An 18721-nucleotide genomic window follows, 5' to 3' on the forward strand; every position below is an offset into this window, starting at 1 on the left:
AACAAAGACGTTTTCAGGGCCGTCCCTTTTGGTTTTCAGACTAAATTGAAATAAATGAAAACTGGTATTCTTTGTGAAATGGTAATGTGTTGGTTTTAAGTAAGTTTTTTGATAATGCGTTCAAAAAATACAGTGTGCTCCAATGCACTAAATAATTGATATTTTGAAGCTGCTTTCTCTCCATCCAACAATAGCAATAATATAATGACTCTTCAAGTTGTATTCTCCTTTAAGAATCACTGCTGTCTTTTCTTGGCATTCCCTTTCTACCATCTCTGTCCAAAGTCCTGGGGTTCTTTGTGATAAGGCCGGCACTGCTGGCATTACAGTCACTCTGCTACACACCTTGACACTCTGAACACTCCCAGGACGACCTCTGTTTGACTTCTTCGCCCGGCATGGATCCCTGTGAGGAGAATCTGTACGAGACCCCAGAGGTCACCTACGAGAACCAGTCGTCTGGTATATATGACATAACCTGCGAGGTGCCGTACGAGGCGTCACACGAGGAGCCCTCAGACCTCATAGCAGAGTACGAGAACACCACACGAGCCATAGGAACAATACCAGATCCCCCTTCTCTCCCGCCACCTCGCCATCCCACCGAGGAGAGGCGAGGCAGTTCATCCTCTTCCTCATCCTCCTCATCTTCCTCACATGATGAAGATGAAGGCAAAGGGGAGACGGAAGCCTGGACCAAGCTGGAGGAGGAGAAAGAAGAAGACGTGCAAGAAGAAGAAGAGGAGAAGATAGAAGTGGAGGAGAGCAGCAAAGAGCTTAACTGGGAGATTAGGTCTCCAGAAGACGAGCTGGAGGAGAGGAACTCATCACGAAGGTCATCATCATCCTCATCATCTTCATCAGCCTCTGAGAAGGAGGAAGCTGAGGAGAAGCCAGAGAATGAAAATGACGAACTGAAGGTCACACTCTATGTTAAGGTAGGACAAGAAATGAAAATGTATTATATTTGGTGATTCTGAATTTATTGCACTTTAATGTGTTTGACATTTTATCGTAAATGTATGCAAATATATTGCACACACACACACACACAGACACAGTTTGCATGCTTGTGCTAACAAAGCATTTGTGATCTTACTTGTAGGCCCCATAAATCTCATATCAGTTGCTTATAAGGAAATGTGCAAGGTCAGTGTGTATTTCTTAATGTGTGTGTGCATGTGAAATTTGATTGGGTTACATCCAGAGTTGGACTTTATTCCCTATTGTTTCGGCCCTTTATACACCTCCTCACCATGCTGTCGACACACACACACACACACGTTTAGTCTTTCCTCTGTGTGTGTGTGTGTGTGTGAGAGAGAGAGAGAGCACGAGTGTGAATGCAGGAGGGGGTTACCCTGGTTCTAAATATAAGTTAAGTTGAACTGACAAGAATGTTATGACTCAGTGCTGGGATAGTTGGGGATGGTTCCTGTTGCATGGCCATGTGAATTCATGTGTGTGTGTGGATTACGCTATGTGTATCGGCTGGTGGACACTAAGGATATCTATCTATCTATCTATCTATCTATCTATCTATCTAGTAATAACAGCTAAACATTGTACTTTCACACACCTGAAATTATTACATAATCTGCACCCCCCCCCCCCCCCCCCCCCCACTAAAGTACAAGGATCATAAATATGACACTTTGAAACTACAACCACATAAATGATAGCAATATAACCCCAAGGTGATTGCAAGAGTGACTGATGTTCATGGTGACTTTTTCACGTTTTCTTGAAGTGTTAGCATTGTGTTAGCGTAGCTTTAATTACCTAGCAGTTTACTTAGTCTGTGTAAAGGCAAGTCTAGCTAATTCAACATCATTCAATGTCAACAAAAGGTTAATTTATCTCATTACACTCTTTGCCATACACAGTATAACTACGGAGATAGCAATACAATCAATTAAAACTGTAGCTATAAGTAGTAACGGCTAGTAGCCATGATGCAATAGTTAGCTAGCTAACAATTAGCTTAGCACCTTTTGAAAGGGCTACGCTAATTTACAGCTCTGTCGCTGTTCAATAAAGCACTTACTAATGTGTTTGATTGATTGATGATTGGCTGCAGTAGGTTGTGTTTCGTCTTGTGAGAAAAGTAGAAAAGTTGACATGCACTGGCTCTAACTGAGATTATGAAGCGGTCAACGTCAGCGTGGGTCTCCGGTTAATTCCCGTGCGTCACGAGCGTCCGTTCACCCAGGGGTGTCATACCTTCATTCAAATAGATATGGATAATAAAACTCTGATCATATGAGATCATGTTTTCACTCAGTTTGAAAATTTAATGAATATAATTCTAAAAAAACAAAAAAAACAAAAAGCACTGCCGTGGTTCGTTAGGCGTGTGCGTGGCGTGTGTGTGTGTGGCGCGCGTGCGTTCTTATGACGTACATACGCGCACGCGTGTGTGTGACGTCATGCACACATCAAAGGCATGTGAGGTAGCATGCATTGATAATGACACGTTTTTAGCTTTTATTTCCACTCCACACAAGTGACTTGAAGGACGCAACGCTGAAGAACACAGTTAACACGTAGAACACACAGAACACACAGAACACACAGAACAATTTACAGAAGTTTTCAACAACAAGCTGAAAGCGATTATAAGTTCTAGTGAAAGAAGTTCACTATTGTCTGTCATGGAGGAATTCATGAACCAGATGGACAGCCCCACCAACATCCCGCCAGAGGCTGTTTTGCCCATTGTGAATAAATATTTTGAGAGATTCTCTGCAGTACAGTGGAACCTGTTAGCTGCAGGGATTCAGGACTCGGACACAACAGCCACGCTGGCTGATTTGTGTGCAGAAGTGGTGCAGACACTCTCTATTATTGTCCTCAGAGTTGTCAAACCAATTATCGAGGAGAGCTTCCATGAGAAGACTCCTCAGGCCGATTTGAGCAAATCTCTGGAGAACCTCGACACAAATGTGGGAGACTCCCTCTCTGAAAGCTTCGCTCTGGCACTTGCTCTTGATGTCCAAAAGGACACACATGAGAGCGCTGTGCAGCTGACAGCACTGATCGAGAAGGAGGTTTCACACAAGGTGAGCTCCATTGCCTCTGAGGCCATCAACACCTCTGAGTGGCCGTCACAGCCGGCTGTTTTTGTCAGTGGCTCCATGTCCAACATCAAGTCTCTGCATCACATGGTGTCTCAAGCTACCAAATGTTTGCGAAAATATTTGGATAAGCTGAAATTCCAGTGCCTGGGAGATTGTTGGCATCCACAAATCATCGAGTCTGCCCCAAACCAAATCTATGAGACAGCGCCCGGGTTCTTTGAAATAGAGGAACCAGAGCGATGTGAATCGTCTCAGAGCGTAAAATCCAAGATTTCCACCCACTCATCCACTAAAGCTGTGACTGACATTCTCATCAAATGGTCCAGCGAGACACCAGACATGGCAGAAGAGACAGATTCTCCCCAAACTGACATCTCCCTTAAAGCTGAGGATGCAGCGTATGATATTTTGAAAATCATAAGAGAAGACCTGCATTATGATAACTTTGAACACATTGAGGCGTGCAGCGAGGAAAGCAGCTTACAGACGCCTCATTTTGATATGAGGTTAGTTTTGGGCAAGGTGAGAGAGTTTTTTGCCTCACATGACACACGTGCAGACGACACCACGGATGCCAAAGAAATAAGTGAAAGACGCAACTTTCTCACGTTTGCCCAAAGACAATTTGAAAGAACAATGGCAGAGCTGAAGAAGAAGTTTAAGGCACAAGACTCAGAGTTTCTTGTGCGTCTCAAACAGGTTTCAAGGTCCTGTAAGGCAAAACTGTTTAAAGACGAATACCTTGCACCAGGAGCGATGGCAGAGTCTTCCAGGCAAACACCTGAAGATGCCAGATCAACCAGCAGGATGACAATATACAGCATGAACAGACAGTCTCCAGTTGATTTCGACATCATTAAAACTGATGTTGACATCTTATATGAAAAACTATGCCAGACAAAGGATGCTGGAGCACAAGCCAGCAAAATACTGGAAGACATCAAGGACAGCGGTGAAATCAGGGAGTTTTCAAAGGTCCTGATTGATAAAATTTACAATAGTCTGATGACTGACGAGACATATCAGTTTCCTGTGGTTGACACGGACAGATGTCTCTCTGACTCTGTCATCCCTGGGTTCACCAGGAGAGGGGGTGACACTCAGTTCTCTCCTGAAGTCATGTACGCCATGGCAGAGGACATGGTGGGAAAGCTCCTGCAGAACCTGCTGCTCTGCATGGACAAAGACCCAGCAGAGAAGACAAACTACAGCGAGGAGGTGTCTGGTGCTCTGACTGAAATCCAGGACGTAATCACCAACGTGCTGACCACACCAGAGGAGAGGACCATCACACCAGAGTACAAGTGTGTCACACCAGAGATCAGGATCACCACACCAGAGAAGAGCGGCATCATACTGGAGAGGAACAGCGTCACACCACAGAACAGGACCACCACGCCACAGAGCAGGACCACCACACCAGAGTCCCCTGAAGCCAGTGTCAAGCAGAGAACAACACCCTCATGTTCAAGACAGACACCACGTCCTTGTGAGGCTGCACCATCTAAATCCTTCAGTGATGATGATGAAGAGGAGAAGGAGGATGATGATGGCGATGATTTGGATGTCAGGGTCTGTGTTGATGATTCGATCCCAAACAAGTCGGTTACAAGTACATCACCTACCAAGTGCTCTGAGCCTGGATGTAGCCCCAGTCCTGTGTTAATCCCTAAGGAGCGAACTAGGGTAAACTTGTCAATTAACATGGCCAAGGACCTCGACTCTCTTCTTCTCATGAGGCTCCTCGTAAAAGTTCCGGGCAAAACCGAAGGATCTCCACAGGGACGAGAGCTGATCCTCCTCATCGAACGTCTGTCAGCCGCGATCAACATCAGTGGCTCGTCCGACGAGGAAACCAAGAAGAGGAGGAAAAAAATCTACAAGGCCGTGTTTGAAGATCTCCAGATGGAGTTTGGAGCTCCAGAGAAACTTCTGCAGGCTGTTATGACATCAGATGACACATCTTTTGATGATGCTGTTGTGAAGTACCTAGAAATCCATCTGGATGCCCTCGCCGATCGTCCCCCACAGAAGTCCCCAGTGTCCAGGTTTTTCTCTGCAGTGGAGACAGCTACCAACAATCGCATCAGGTGGTTGATGGCAGAAAAGGTCTATTTGATAAGGCCTTCCCATAATAACCGTCTTTAGCATACTGCTCATTTTCAGGGACCTCTGTTTGTCTCTCTCTTTCTCTCTCCCTCCCTCTCTCTCTCTCATTTGGGTTTACTCCGGGAGCTCCGGTTTGTTCCCATCCTTTACAATTAAAAAAATCTAAATAGCATTTTGATTTTACATGTGTTTTCCTCTGCTGTTGAGCTCAAATTGGTATAAATACTAAATTCAGGTTGCTTATGACTAAAAATGTTACTGCGTGTATGCATTAAGTGCGTGTTTAATTTTAATTTTCACATCATTACAACAAGAGGATGTATATTTTGTCTGATGGAATAAACCAGAAGACATGAAGTGTATTTGCTGAAGTCTTACAACATACTGCCCACTAGGAGTTTTACTGGTGGGCCTCTGGACAGTTGGGCTGATAATTATCAAAATAGAGACAAAAAATAAAGATAATTACAGTTGAAAATTGATTGGTATGTGCCTTGACTGACTGGCCCATATTTAGTTCTTTGTTTTACGTAACCTCATTTATTGTTTGTGTCGATTTCCTTAAGTTCCTTACAAATAAATAACCTTTTACATCTGTTTATTTGTTGCTTCCCTTTTCCCAAAACGAACTGGGTTGTAACAAATGCTTTAGAGATCAGTTAAGCATCACAAGAACTACTTGTTGGGCAAGCTCTTTAATTCATTAGCAAGACTTTGACCACTTTTCCTCTGGAAATGGCTGCAGGGCATCGGGCAAACTCAAAATGTATTTTTAAACAATTTTTCTAATATTTACAACTGCAGACTTCAAGGAATAATGTAAGAGCCTCATATTAATTATTTATTAGCATTTAAACGCTCAATGAACTAGCGCAGGCTAAAAAAAAAAAAAGTATCATGCTATTTTTGTTTGATTCTTTATTAGCTGAGCAATAAAATACAAAATAAAAGTAAATTTTTCCTGATGACAATGTAAATCCTCATGATTGGGTCACAAATCCCCACCCCAATGGGTGCTGATTCGTCTAAGCAGGAGACAATGACTCCTGATGATTCAAAGTCACCCAGTTGTGTTGTCAATCAGCGGCACCCTTGGGTGACTTGGTCCGCCTGTTCCCTCCTCACTGCATTCGTGCTTGCACTGACCGCCCCGCCCCACCCAAGGGGGTTATTTTTGCCCGATACTGTCCCGCCCCACAGCTAAGGCCATGGGTACAAATTGAACCCCTCACACACACTGTCCCTCTCCGTCTCTGTTCCCCTCACACACACACACACACACACACACACACACACACACACACTTGCTCCCTGGCATTCGACCTCAGTTGACACTCTGACAGAGGTGCAATGGGACTAAGCGGACTTCACCGAGTGGACCTGGAGTAGAATCTGAAACTGAGACGACTCTCTCTCTCTCTCACTCACACACACACACACACACACACACACACACATACATACACACAGAGATAAAAACATCTACACACTCGTGGAAACAAAACACACAAACGAAGCGTGTTTTTCTTGACCATGACGGATACTGCAGCTGAGGAGGACAAGGACCCTGATATTGAGCTTTTTGTCAAGGTGGGGTTTTGGTGTGTGTACATCCCAAGCTGACACTACTTCACTTTTCTCACTTCTAAATTACATTTCTTTACAATTTTCTACAACCTTGCGCTCTAATCTGCCTATAATAGATGTTATTTTGTGTGTGACAAGGGAAATTTAAGATGAATATGTGCAGGATTTAATCTGTAACACATCAACTGTGTGTTAGTGTGGCCCCTTTGAGCGTGTGCATGCCATGTTGTTGTTGTTGCATGCTGATTTTCCGTGTGTTAACCTGACACCCACGTGCAGAGACAATCTCTCTTTCTCTCTCCCACTGAATTATTACTGGGGTCCTTTCAGTGTTGAGAGCAGCAGCTTTAAATGCTCTGAGGTTATGATACAGTTTGTGTTGGTCAATGTGTGTATTTATGCATACGTTTTTGCGCATGCCTTTGTTTTCTGATCAATTTCAAAGGAAACCTGCAAAATATATGAAGGAATATAGTTTACGGACAGTTTGGAAAATTAAGAGTTACATGAGAAGATTGACACCACCCTCATGTGTATATGCTAAATATTAACAGTCAGAGGCCCGTTAGCCTAGCTAGCACAAAGACTGGAAACAGGGCGAAACAGCCATCCTGCATCTGTCCAAACATAAAAACTCTGCCCTGCAGCACTGCTCTTTATGCTAAGCTAAGCTAACTGGCTGCTTCTCATCAAACTCGGTGAGTAGTTCCCAACTTGTCGAACTGGACCCTTTTAAAATATCTCAAATGCTGCAATAGATTTTTTCATAACCCAGCTACAGTGTACTGAAATGTCGACACTACTTTAGCTCAGTTATCAATACACATTTAAATGAAATGTGACGTAACCTTGACAAAACGAAGGCAGACTTGATGTTTACAACATGAATGGAAACCTATGGCTGCATGAATTTCTGAGAGGTAACAACATAGTTTATACTGTGGTTCTCTCTCATGTGAAGTGTGTGTGGTTTCAAAAAGAAATTGGCTAAAATATGCAAAATCACTGACTGTGTAAACTTTTCTTGTTTCTTTAGGAACTTTAGAAAATAAGTTTATAGAGAAAAGTAGATCCCATATGTTTCAAGTGCAGTGACAGTGTTATTTATGTGTGTGTTTCCTCTGATTGGCAGACAAATGTCGTGGCTGGACAGAAAGTTATATGATTTCTGTAGCTGATACACTGTGTAGGAACGGGAAGTTCAGATAGGCAGTGAGGCGGCTAATGGAAGGAGTGTGGATTATTCATGTTGGACTCAGTGTCTTATTACAGTGTCCTGTTGCAGCTTAGCAGCCATACACACTCTGACACACACACACACACACACACGTCCTACTGTATTTGATCATATGCAAATTATACTGTAAATGTGTGTACACACAAACAGACGCCTCAAATCCACAAATTAAAAGTAAAAGACTGGCTCTTCCTCATGTGATAAGTGAACTTGTTTGGATGATTATCCACAGTGTGTCTCCTCGTGAATCAGTGTGTGTCTGTGCGTTTGTATGGGTGTGTATTTGTGAATTGAAATGCTCTTCTAGTACAGGAAGAGGAAGGCAACGAATGAAGGCTATGGAAATAGACTATATGTGTTTTTGGTCATCTCTACACTCCACCTCTGAAGCAGTGTGAGTGTCTCACCGTGTTTTGTGTGTGTGTGTGTGTGTGTGTGTGTGTGTGTGTGTTTACAGGCTGGGAGTGACGGGGAGAGCATTGGAAACTGTCCATTCTCTCAGCGCCTCTTCATGATCCTCTGGCTGAAAGGAGTAGTCTTTAATGTCACCACTGTTGACCTCAAGAGGTAATAATAATGTCACAGCATAACACTATAATATTATAGTAAAATAGAGAATAAATATCAGCTCTAGCCCTGGTTGATCATTGTTATAACCCAAATCCCATGAATTTCCTATTTATACTAATAGGTCTCATGATATTTTACTAAATTACTTTATTTTGAGTTAGTTTAGAAATAGATGGCACTAAATCATTAAAGAAATATTTATTAAAGCTTCTATAATCAGTTTTTATATGTCAGATGGTCTTTAAACAAAAGTCCAAATTCCCATGTAAATTCTGTTAAATGTTACATGCTAATGGAAACAGCTGTTTCTATTGTTTGTGTTCACATTTGTTGAAAGAATTTACACATCATGTAACTTACCCTTTGATAAAACAGCTAATAGCTAGCTTAATTTAGCGTTAGCAGCAATAGCCATCATTGCAGAGTAGACAGGAATAATGTGTTTCCTGACAGCTCTAATATTAACACTCAGACTAAAAATAGTAAGTCATCACACTATAAATGGATGAAGTTGTAAACTGATTCCCCTCTGATTAGGAAACCGGCTGACCTCCACAACCTGGCCCCAGGGACACACCCGCCCTTCCTCACCTTTCAGGGGGAGGTACTCACCGATGTCAACAAAATAGAGGAGTACCTGGAGGCGATGCTGGCTCCACCAAAGTAGGTCTCGCACACAAACACACACAAAACAGGAGTAGGAAGGAGAGTAACCAACAAGCCAACTAACACCGTGTTCTTGTTTCTTAGGTATCCCAAACTTGCAGCAAAGAACCGTGAATCCAACACAGCAGGAAATGACATATTTGCCAAGTTCTCAGCTTATGTCAAAAACACAAGGCCAGATAAAAATCGGGGTAAGTACGCTGCATCCAAAACTAATTAATATATGCAGATGAGTATATCCAGTAAGCATAAAAAACCCCCCACTGGTTTATTGACTTGTTTGACCTTTGACCCTGGAAATGTGTTCTGTCTGTTGCAGATTTAGAGAAGGGTCTAAACAAGGCCTTGGCGAAGCTGGACGAGTATCTGATGGGTCTGCTACCTGATGAGGTTGAGACGGGACGCCACAGCGGCAAGGGAGAGTCTACTCGCAAATATCTGGACGGAGATGAACTGACGTTGGCTGATTGCAACCTTCTGCCCAAACTTCACGTTGTCAAGGTAACCTGCTTTGGATTACTCTGGTTTGGTTCATTTGATCTCATCAATTTGTTTTTGACGGTATCACCTGTTTTTGTCAGGTGGTCGCAAAGAAATACCGAAACTATGACATCCCGTCTGAATTCAAAGGGGTGTGGCGTTACCTTGGCAACGCCTACAGCCGAGATGAGTTCACCAACACGTGCGCAGCTGATGTGGAAATCGAAATAGCCTACAAGGATGTAGCCAAGAGGCTGGGAAAATGAATGCATCACAACCACAATCACTATTGTACCTTTCTGTCTTTATGGTAAATCTACTAAATAATACCTCTGATACACACGACATCCACTCTGAACACAGGATGTTTCGTTTTTAATGCTCATGTGCTGAAATGTGCTTAAATGCTGCAGAGTGGTATAGTGTCTCAAAGAAAAGGAGCATGTGGTAAAAATGATTCATCAATGTCTAAAGGTTTTGCGCAGCATCTGGAGTCTGACGTCTTTGTAATAGTGCTTACCACAAACAAATGGAAGATTATGGTGATTATACTGCTGATTGTTCTCAAACAATTATTTTATTTATTGAGGAAAAATATCTTAAGTAACAAATGACAGTTAGCTAAAGCCCATAAATCATAGCTTAGCAAAATTAGCTAGTTCTGTCAAACTTGAGAACAAGATCAAATGTGTAATGAATAGATTGTGTTTGTCTGTCCTAATGAAAGCTGCAAATGTTAGCATGCTAACTAACTAGTTTACTAACCACATTAGTATTGCTAATACATTTTCTTGATCATATTCAGACTTACTAGTTCTACACTGCAACACAACAACAATGTTGTTTCTTTGACAAAGAAGCTGTAACTATGCTAGCTAACAGAGTTAACATTAGAAAATTAAAAATTGAGTGGTAAAATCAATTATTAATCATTGTAAACTGTTGTGTGAGAATATAAAGCTTGACAGGCTTAGCAACAGTAGCTGGTGGGGCTAAACGAACAATCATTTTGAGATATTATATTTCATAAATATTTACTAAAGATTTGCCTATTTCCCGTCACAGTTAATCTACTGATTTTACTCTGATAATTTGACATCATGAATTTCTTTTACGTAGAGTATGTAATGGGAATAATGGAGCGCATAAATCAGCATTTGATTATTTTCTTGTAGTGTTAAAACCAATAGACCAGACGTTGTTGTTGGAAAATACTGTTAAGAATGTGTTTCAGCCAAAGTAATTTGTCTTTTACTCGGGGGGGGGTCAGCTTTGTGGACTTTGTGGAGATGTGATGTTGCCTTCCTTTTCTTAAGGACGAAATGAATGACAGGTTAAATTGTACATTTTTTATTGTGTAATTTTCTTTACTTTTCTCACACCACAGTAAACAGCTCATTCTTACAACACGGATTAATACTTCTCATTCAAACTGATAAATAAGGCTATAACGACAAGAAACAAACAGTTTACCCAAGTTTACCCCAGCTATTGTGTTGACAGCTTATTTAGTGCAAACTGATAGTAGTGAATGTAATTTTAATCATGAGTGCCTTAGTGGGAATCAAGCTCTCCTCTGCCTTCAGCTCTTTATGTCTGTACAGTAAATTATATATATTTGAATATAATATGAATGTGAATTATTGATGTAATCAAAGGACTTCTAGTGCCCCATGGAGCTGTAAGGTGATAATGTAAACTTAATATGTCTGTAAATGATTATAGCTCAACTATATTCACATTCTTTCTGATGATTAGAACCATAAACCCACTGTGTATATGTCACTTATTTGAATAATAAATCTATTTTCTCAGAGACTGAGCTTGAAACTGTCTCGTTGTGTATGCCCATACAGGGGAATGGATACTGACTGTGACTCTCTGAGCAAATCAAGTTGCTATTGTCTTACACAGTAATGCAAAAGTTCCTAGGAAAAACAGCAAGTAGGTTTTCTAGCTAATTTGTTTATGGAAATACGTGCACAGTCATCCTAGGTGACATAGCTGCATTTCCCCTAAGGTGCTGCTGTGTACACAGCTCCTCCTGCACCTTTTGCTTTCCAGTCTAGTTTTCTCCACACAGCAGGTCGCCTCTCTCTTCCTCTGCCTCCTTTTCCCGCTCACCTCTCTTTGCTGTTGGGAATGAGTAGAAAGTTTAGCTTATTTCTTCACCTCACTCTTGTCTATTTTTATTGACTGAATACTGGTATAAATACTTCAACTTTAGATCTTGTTTCTAGGTTAGTAGCTGAGTCAGAAGATGCACAGCATGCACACCCACAGGATAGATGCAGAACATACAGTAGACCATAAGAGAAAAATAAGCATGTCACAAAATAACTGAGCCAATACTTTACTTCCTGCACTTTTGACAAATGCAAAAGCTAATTTGTCTTCTCTCAATTCAGTAATTTATCTGGATTTCAGTGGCTCTACATTAGGATACAGGGGACCATTACTATTTGTATCCTGTAGCATCTGACAGCCAGCAGATGGCAGTAAACACAAAGCTTTTATTGGTCTGTTATGACAGTAACGTGTAGTTAGGGATCATCCTGTATTATGTCTCTTCTCTATGTATCTAACACTTACCACATTTATATTCACCATACAAGCTTTGCATGAATCAAGACTGAGATCTCTTGCTGATAATTAAGTGACTGATTTTAAAAAGTGTTTTTTCTGCAATTATCTTATTTTGACAATACATAATTTATTTTCATCCTTCATTGATTTTCTTCTAGGCTATAGATGGGTTTTTAACTTTATTTTAACTTTATGTCCCATATGCTTTACTTAATTAAAAGTATAAATACCACACTGTTAAAAAAAACATCCATTACAAGTAAAAGCCCTGCATTGAAAATATTAAAGTAAATTATCAGTTATTTTTTATTCATTTTGTATATCAAATTATTTTGTTTAATCTGTGACCGCTCATCATACTTTACCTTAATTTGTAGTAAAGCTAGCAAATAAATGTAGTGGAGTAAATAGTAAAATTTGTTCTCTACAATGTGGTTGAGTTGAAGTTTAAATACTCAAATACTCAAATTTCCACTGTTTTTGTCCCGTTCAGTTTTGAGTAAAGTCGCCTCAGCGTTAGGGATCGGATTCTTCGTTTTTCAGCGGGGCGTGAACACGCAGACGGTCCCTAGCCGTTCATCTCGCTCTGCTAGTGGGCAGAGCAAACACAGAGGCTCGTGCGCTGTGGCTGGAATCTCATCTCACCAGTCTGCCCCTTCACAACGACGTCCCCGCTCGCCCCCTTCCCACGGATTTTTTTTTTTTTTTAAAGTCTTATTACCACCTTATAATATCACCGAGAGGCCACCGACACAAACCGTCAAAAAAAAAAAAAAAGGTAAGCGTCTTTCTGTCACCTTAACCGCGCCGGAGCTTGTTTTCTGCTCCCAAGTGTTGAGGAAATAACGCTGGTGGAGGAGGCGCAGTGTTTTAGCCGTGTGTTCTCGGGAGTGGGCGACTTGTCATTGCGGCGGTGCGTGTGTTGTTGTGGAAATGAGTGGTGGTCGAGCGAGGCAGCTAGCCGTCCCGAGCCCCCTAAAACAAAGCTAATGTAGCCGGAAACGTTGATAGTCGGCGTTTAAGTCGGCTGGTCGTATTAAAAAACGGTCACGGTAATAGAGCTGAATAGCTAACGACGCTAGCTGGCTTTTTTACAGCCAGTTAAGGGAATCGGGACGTTAACCGCCGCAGCGAGCAGGGGGTCCCATTGTTTTTACGCGGCAGGTTTAGCTAGCTTATAAGAGAAAGTGATATTAACACGGTATAATGAAGACATTGCGGCGTAACCCGCCTGATAGCATCCTTGCGTCTTGAATATGTCTCGAACAGGTTGTTTTAACAATACGGTTCATCTCCAAGTCTTCTGAATGGCGGTTAATGATTTACCTCCATAGTCCACTGTCAGTAATTGACCAGCTGTGCTCTTAATTTATTTCACCTGCTGGTGTACGTTTTTTTTTCTTGATTATGCTCACCACAGAAGAAGAAGAAGAAGGTGGTTGGTAGTTACAGCTGTATTCATCACTGTGTCACTGACAGACGACCTTCTCCTTTACCTGACAGTGTTTCTCTCACCTGTGTTTTTGGAGCCACAGACTCATTTAAAAGGCTGTGCTAAGTTAATTCATTATGTTAATGAACGCCCTATCTTCTTCTGGAAATATTGGAGATCAGGTAATACCTGTATTTCTGGTCAGCACTACACGAATTGACAACTGTTATAATTTCAGCCAAGGTGGGAATTGAAAATAAATGACTGAGGAACAATGTTTCCTATAACAATTAAACTAGAACCTTAATTTATTAAATTAATTCTTTACTCAATTATGTCTGATTTAAAAGCCAAGATTATTCTAAGGTTCTTTTTAGTTTACTAACTGTTTGTACAAGACTAGTCAGACCTAAAAAAGTGAACTCAGTCAGTAACAGGAATATAGAGAGAATGAGAGGAAAAACACTTAGCTCACCAGTCCAGTAATTTTCAGCCTGCAACATGAGTAGTCTCATATAATGAGGTTATGACATGCTGATTTGATTATATGAGATGTAGCTTGTGTTATTATCAAGCATGCTGCAAAACGTGATTGTGTTGTGTGCTATCTACAGCGTGCAAGAACAAACATCTTTGTCTTTAAAAATGGTTGTGATGTGGTTTTGGAGAAATGTGCCTGCTGAGAGATTATAAACTATATCTCATCTTATTCAATGTGACCCAGCAAAAAAAACGCCCCCCCCCCCGTCTGGTTATAATCCTCGACTGTAGGCTGTGAGCTAATGCTGAGTGTAGTGACCATCTAGAGGTGAGCCACCGACTGCCCCTGGCTTTATAAAGAGCTCTTTCAGTCGCCTTTTTGCCGGAGCCTTTGGGATTATAAATCCTGAGGAAAAGGAGCTTTGCTTCGGTGGCATGCTTCACTGGCAAGAAATCGTTGGAGGGTGTGTGTGTGTGTGTGTAAGAGAGAGAGAGAAAAAAGAGAGAGAGAGAGAGAGAGGGCACGGCGGTTGTGCTGGTGGGCTCGGGTGGCGAGCCAGCAGAGGCAGTGGAGGGATTGAAGACGGAGGGATGGAGGAGAAGTGGGCTGTGGTGATGGATGCCATGCAGGGAAGTGGAACACTTGGCCTCTCTGTGATTAAAGGGCTCCTGTTCTCTCGGCACAAACACACACACACAAACACATACACACTCGCACAAACACACCTGTCTTTTCTTATTTGTGTGGTCAATCTAGTTACTGATCGCTAAGCCAAAAAATGTCTGTATCTCCAATGTCAGCGATCCTTAAAGGTGATTTGATTTCCAGTGTTATTTAACGTCAGGGTTAGTAAGTAGTATCCTTAAGGTCAGACTGATGTATGAATCAGCTTTCTGGAACAAGACCGTGCACTTTAGCCAGAAGCCCCACTCCACAGCCTCGCTTCCTTACAGTCAGTCCACTGTTTGGAGCTCTGTAGCTGCAAAGCACTCAAATATTCCTGCTGCACATTTGAGCTGTTCATGGATAGGGCAGGTCACAAAAAGTGCAGTAAACCCTCTTGAAAAGCTGTTTTCACATCCAGGGCTATGACTAAGAAACTTAAAATGTAATAAAAGGAAGATTAGGGATTTTCAGAATCCTCGCCTCAGACTTCCCAAAAACAATTTCATGCCTGTTTTTGTCTCACTTTGCAGGTTGAATATTGAACTTTAGGTTGTTGTGGATATACATATATGTATGAAAATGTCCATGGCATGTGAGGCATTTAAATTTGTCATGTAGTGTTGTGATTACTGAAACCACCTCTTCAATCAGCCAGTAAAAACCAGCAAAACCAGGATAAACCGTCGTCAATGTCAGTGTCAAGGCATAGTCGTAGTTGGTTTGATTAAGCACATTCTCAGCCTGTAATGTGATCTGAATGAACAAACGCCTCTGGCTGGAGTTTGTGTTGTTATATTTTACGTCACAGAGATAAGAAGTGAGCACACTTTGACTTTCCTGACATCTTCAAAGGCTTTTAGAGGATTTGGACTTGCATTAAAAGTGAAGACCAGAATTAGGATTAGTTTTATGTTAGGGAGAGTGTTATGAGTTAGACGAGCAGTGCAGAGTGCTGAGGGTTTAATGCAGTCGGTGAAGGCCCTCACAGACATGGTGATATCAGTGTGTGCATGTTTGCATACATCTGATTGCATAACGGTTCATTGCCCCTGCACTTATAGCCATAGAATAACCTTGTTAATTTTGCACCAAGAGCATTTTAATGTGATGCTTTTGTGTGTGTGTGTTTGTGTGTGTGTGTGTTTGTGTGTGTGTGTGTGTGTGTGTGTCTTTGTACTACTTTAGTGTTCTTCTACATATTGTGATGAGGTCAACTTGTGTTGTCATAACACCAAAACTTGTATGTGGTCATTACAGGAAGAAACAAAGTGCCGACCCTCAGCACCTCGTTTGCGGTTCTCACCCACATTGTCAGTTGGCTCGTTTCCGACATGCAGGTCATGTTCGGGGGGGTCTTGTCCTCTCCGCCTGCTCTCGTGGCGTGTTGTGGCAGGTTAAACCTGTCAGTGCAAGCGCGAGGAAAGGGATGCCTCAGTTGTGTGTTTTTGGCCAGGTGGATGACTTTATAAGGTTTTTTTTGCACGCAAGTACGTCTGTTCCAACTTCCTTAATGGCAACAAAGGACAGAAGAAACCAATGTACCGCTAGTTCTGTGGAATGAAAAGAGCTTGAGTTTTATTGTGCTGCAGAGGAAGCGTTATTTAAAGAACAAAGAGAGAATCAGACTTGTAAATCACAAGTTCCTGTGATGTCAGGGTTGCAGTTTGTAGGTGTTTACTGTGCCGCGTTGGTCATGGGGATTCACCAGAAATGCTAACATCCCCGTTTTGTACAGTGTCGACACACATCTTTTGTAAGACCTCCAATAAACTGTGCTGTCTGTTGTCTAGCGAAAAAGGGAGCTGTCACTTTTCCCAAAATAGTTCAGACTAATTTGAAATGACATGCAAAAAAAAAAAAAAAAAAGAAGTTTATTCTATATTGTGTCTCCTATGAAATAAAACAAAATACAGTAATGAAGGCACACGTTTGGGTCACCTTCCTAATGGTGGTGGTGTGAAATCCAGCATGTTTTTTTCCCCCCTCCCGTCTCCAAAAGTGCTGAGGCGATTCCTTTTTGTGAAGACATTGTCACTAGTGTGGGAGAAACAGCAGTCCTCTCTCGGTTTGTAAGCTGTCCAGGGACTCTGCTCTATCAGAGCGACCTGTTCCTGAATGGTCCACTGCGGATACAGTTGATTGGATTTAGGTTTCCAGAGCGGAGCTGGACTTCCAGGTCAAGGTTTAAGCTATGTGGTTTTACACCGTGTTACTCCAGAGGTGGAGGAAGGAAGTGTCATCGAGCTCGATGCTTCCTTTTTAAAAGAACAGTTACATAAAATAATTCTGATGTAGGGTGAATATCGTTTTCTTTTTATCGGATCATACTTAATTTCATTAACTATCACAGAGATTTATATGATCTGATCTCAGATTTCTCCTGATGAAATGAGGCTGTAGCACAGAACTAATTAATGCAACTTTTCTCTGAGTCATTATGAGATTTAAAATCCTTCATGAAAGCTTCAGTCTTGTTTGGCAGCCAGATAAATTCATGTGTGCGGCCTCGCATGCATTAGATTATATAAGAAGATATACAGCACCAAAGAGGGTGCAAGATTTGTTTACCTTTTTTTCCCCCTGTACGTAATATTTAATTACAGTGAAACCAGGCTGCTTTTTGTTAACTATAATTCTTTTCCAAAGCATCAAAATTAGAAAGAAGAAATAAGAAATAAACATTAAAGTCACTGTATTAAATAACTGTTAAGTATGTATTTGTAGCTTAGACTGCTGCCACAATTGTCACAGTAATGCACTGTGTGTTTGGCAGCTTCAGGTGCACAGCAATCAGCAGTGGTGACTGTCAGAGCAAACAGCACTGTAAACAGAGCTCAAAGAAATGTGGCTACGTCTCAGCACTCTGCACTCAGCTCAGTCTGAGACAACTAAAATAAGTAAAATTAGACTGTGTGGTGAAAGGTACACGGCTTTCAGCTTTTCACGGAGAGAGGGGAAGCTAGCTGTCACACACCCGAATACCTCATCTACAGGGAAAACAGTGTCAAATTTTTAGAAAAGTAAGCTCAGACACCAAAGATGTTCAATACTTCAAATGACTAAGAGGTAACTGTAATACAGAATCAAAGGCTGGTGTCGCGTGTGAGTGTTTCTTTGTCCTTGAAAAAATTAAATGTATGCAAATCTCAAACAGAGCAAAAGAACATTTTTATTAATTGCTAAATTATGTGCAATATTAATCTGTATTTAGCTTCGTTTTTCATTAAGAATAGACCTATATTATTTCACTTAATATTGATTAGAGCTGCAACAATCGACATAAAAATAATCCAACTATTTTCAGAATCTATCGGCCTGCTTTTCTCTTTTTTATGTCAAAAATTACGTGAAAATTCTTAGCTCGTAAAAAACTGGCTGGATACAACAGAGGTATTGTGTGTGTGTGTGTGTGTGTGTGTGTGAAAGAACAGATGCCTGCTAGCACATTAACATTTATTTTTTAGACTGTGATTGGAGTTAAAAAGGTTGAACTGAGGAGAAAGATGCACATGAATGAAGCTTAAATGCCACGTTTTCCATATGGACATTTACATAGTCACTGTAGTTCCCCAGAGACACTGTGATGAGACACATGATGAGGTGGAAGGTGGCAAGAAAACAGAAAAAGAAGAAGAAGAATTAGTCAACATATTAGGTTTTGTCAGCTGAGCAACAGCATGTGGTTGTATTGTTTTTCCCCATTTTTTCATCATCTGACTGACAGGAAGGACTGCCCAACTTTTTTTTGACCCTCACCACCACTGGCTGTTTTTATTTATTTATTTTACTTTTTTTATTGAAAGCTTCTTTTGCCTGTTATTCTCTTG

The 18721-nt window shown here is 41.3% G+C and overlaps 2 protein-coding genes across 4 annotated transcripts in view; both read left to right on the forward strand.

Moving 5' to 3' along the window:
- Positions 1 to 328: 328 nt before the first annotated feature.
- clic5a (CLIC family member 5a) lies at positions 329 to 11547 on the forward strand. 2 transcript variants are annotated; one of them, XM_023395375.2, is made up of 6 exons: positions 329 to 938; positions 8471 to 8580; positions 9121 to 9246; positions 9334 to 9440; positions 9569 to 9750; positions 9831 to 11547. In XM_023395375.2, the coding sequence occupies exons 1-6, from the start codon at positions 399 to 401 to the stop codon at positions 9993 to 9995; spliced, it is 1230 nt and encodes a 409-aa protein (XP_023251143.1). In that variant the 5' UTR covers positions 329 to 398; the 3' UTR covers positions 9996 to 11547. The 2 variants fall into 2 exon arrangements, with proteins under 2 accessions (XP_023251143.1, XP_023251144.1); XM_023395376.2 differs by lacking the exon at positions 329 to 938 and adding an exon at positions 6453 to 6779.
- Positions 11548 to 12928: 1381 nt separating this feature from the next.
- The window catches only part of mgat5 (alpha-1,6-mannosylglycoprotein 6-beta-N-acetylglucosaminyltransferase), a 79821-nt gene continuing 74028 nt past the window's right edge, over positions 12929 to 18721 (forward strand). For both annotated transcript variants that reach the window (XM_023395384.2, XM_023395383.2), the window contains exon 1: positions 12929 to 13093. The gene's annotated coding sequence lies outside the window, so the exon portion shown is untranslated. The remainder of the gene's footprint in view (positions 13094 to 18721) is intronic.

The sequence above is a fragment of the Seriola lalandi genome, unplaced genomic scaffold, assembly GCF_002814215.2.
Source record: "Seriola lalandi dorsalis isolate HSWRI2012SDOR001 ecotype SW California unplaced genomic scaffold, Sedor1 jcf7180002054962, whole genome shotgun sequence".
Taxonomy (NCBI): domain Eukaryota; kingdom Metazoa; phylum Chordata; class Actinopteri; order Carangiformes; family Carangidae; genus Seriola; species Seriola lalandi.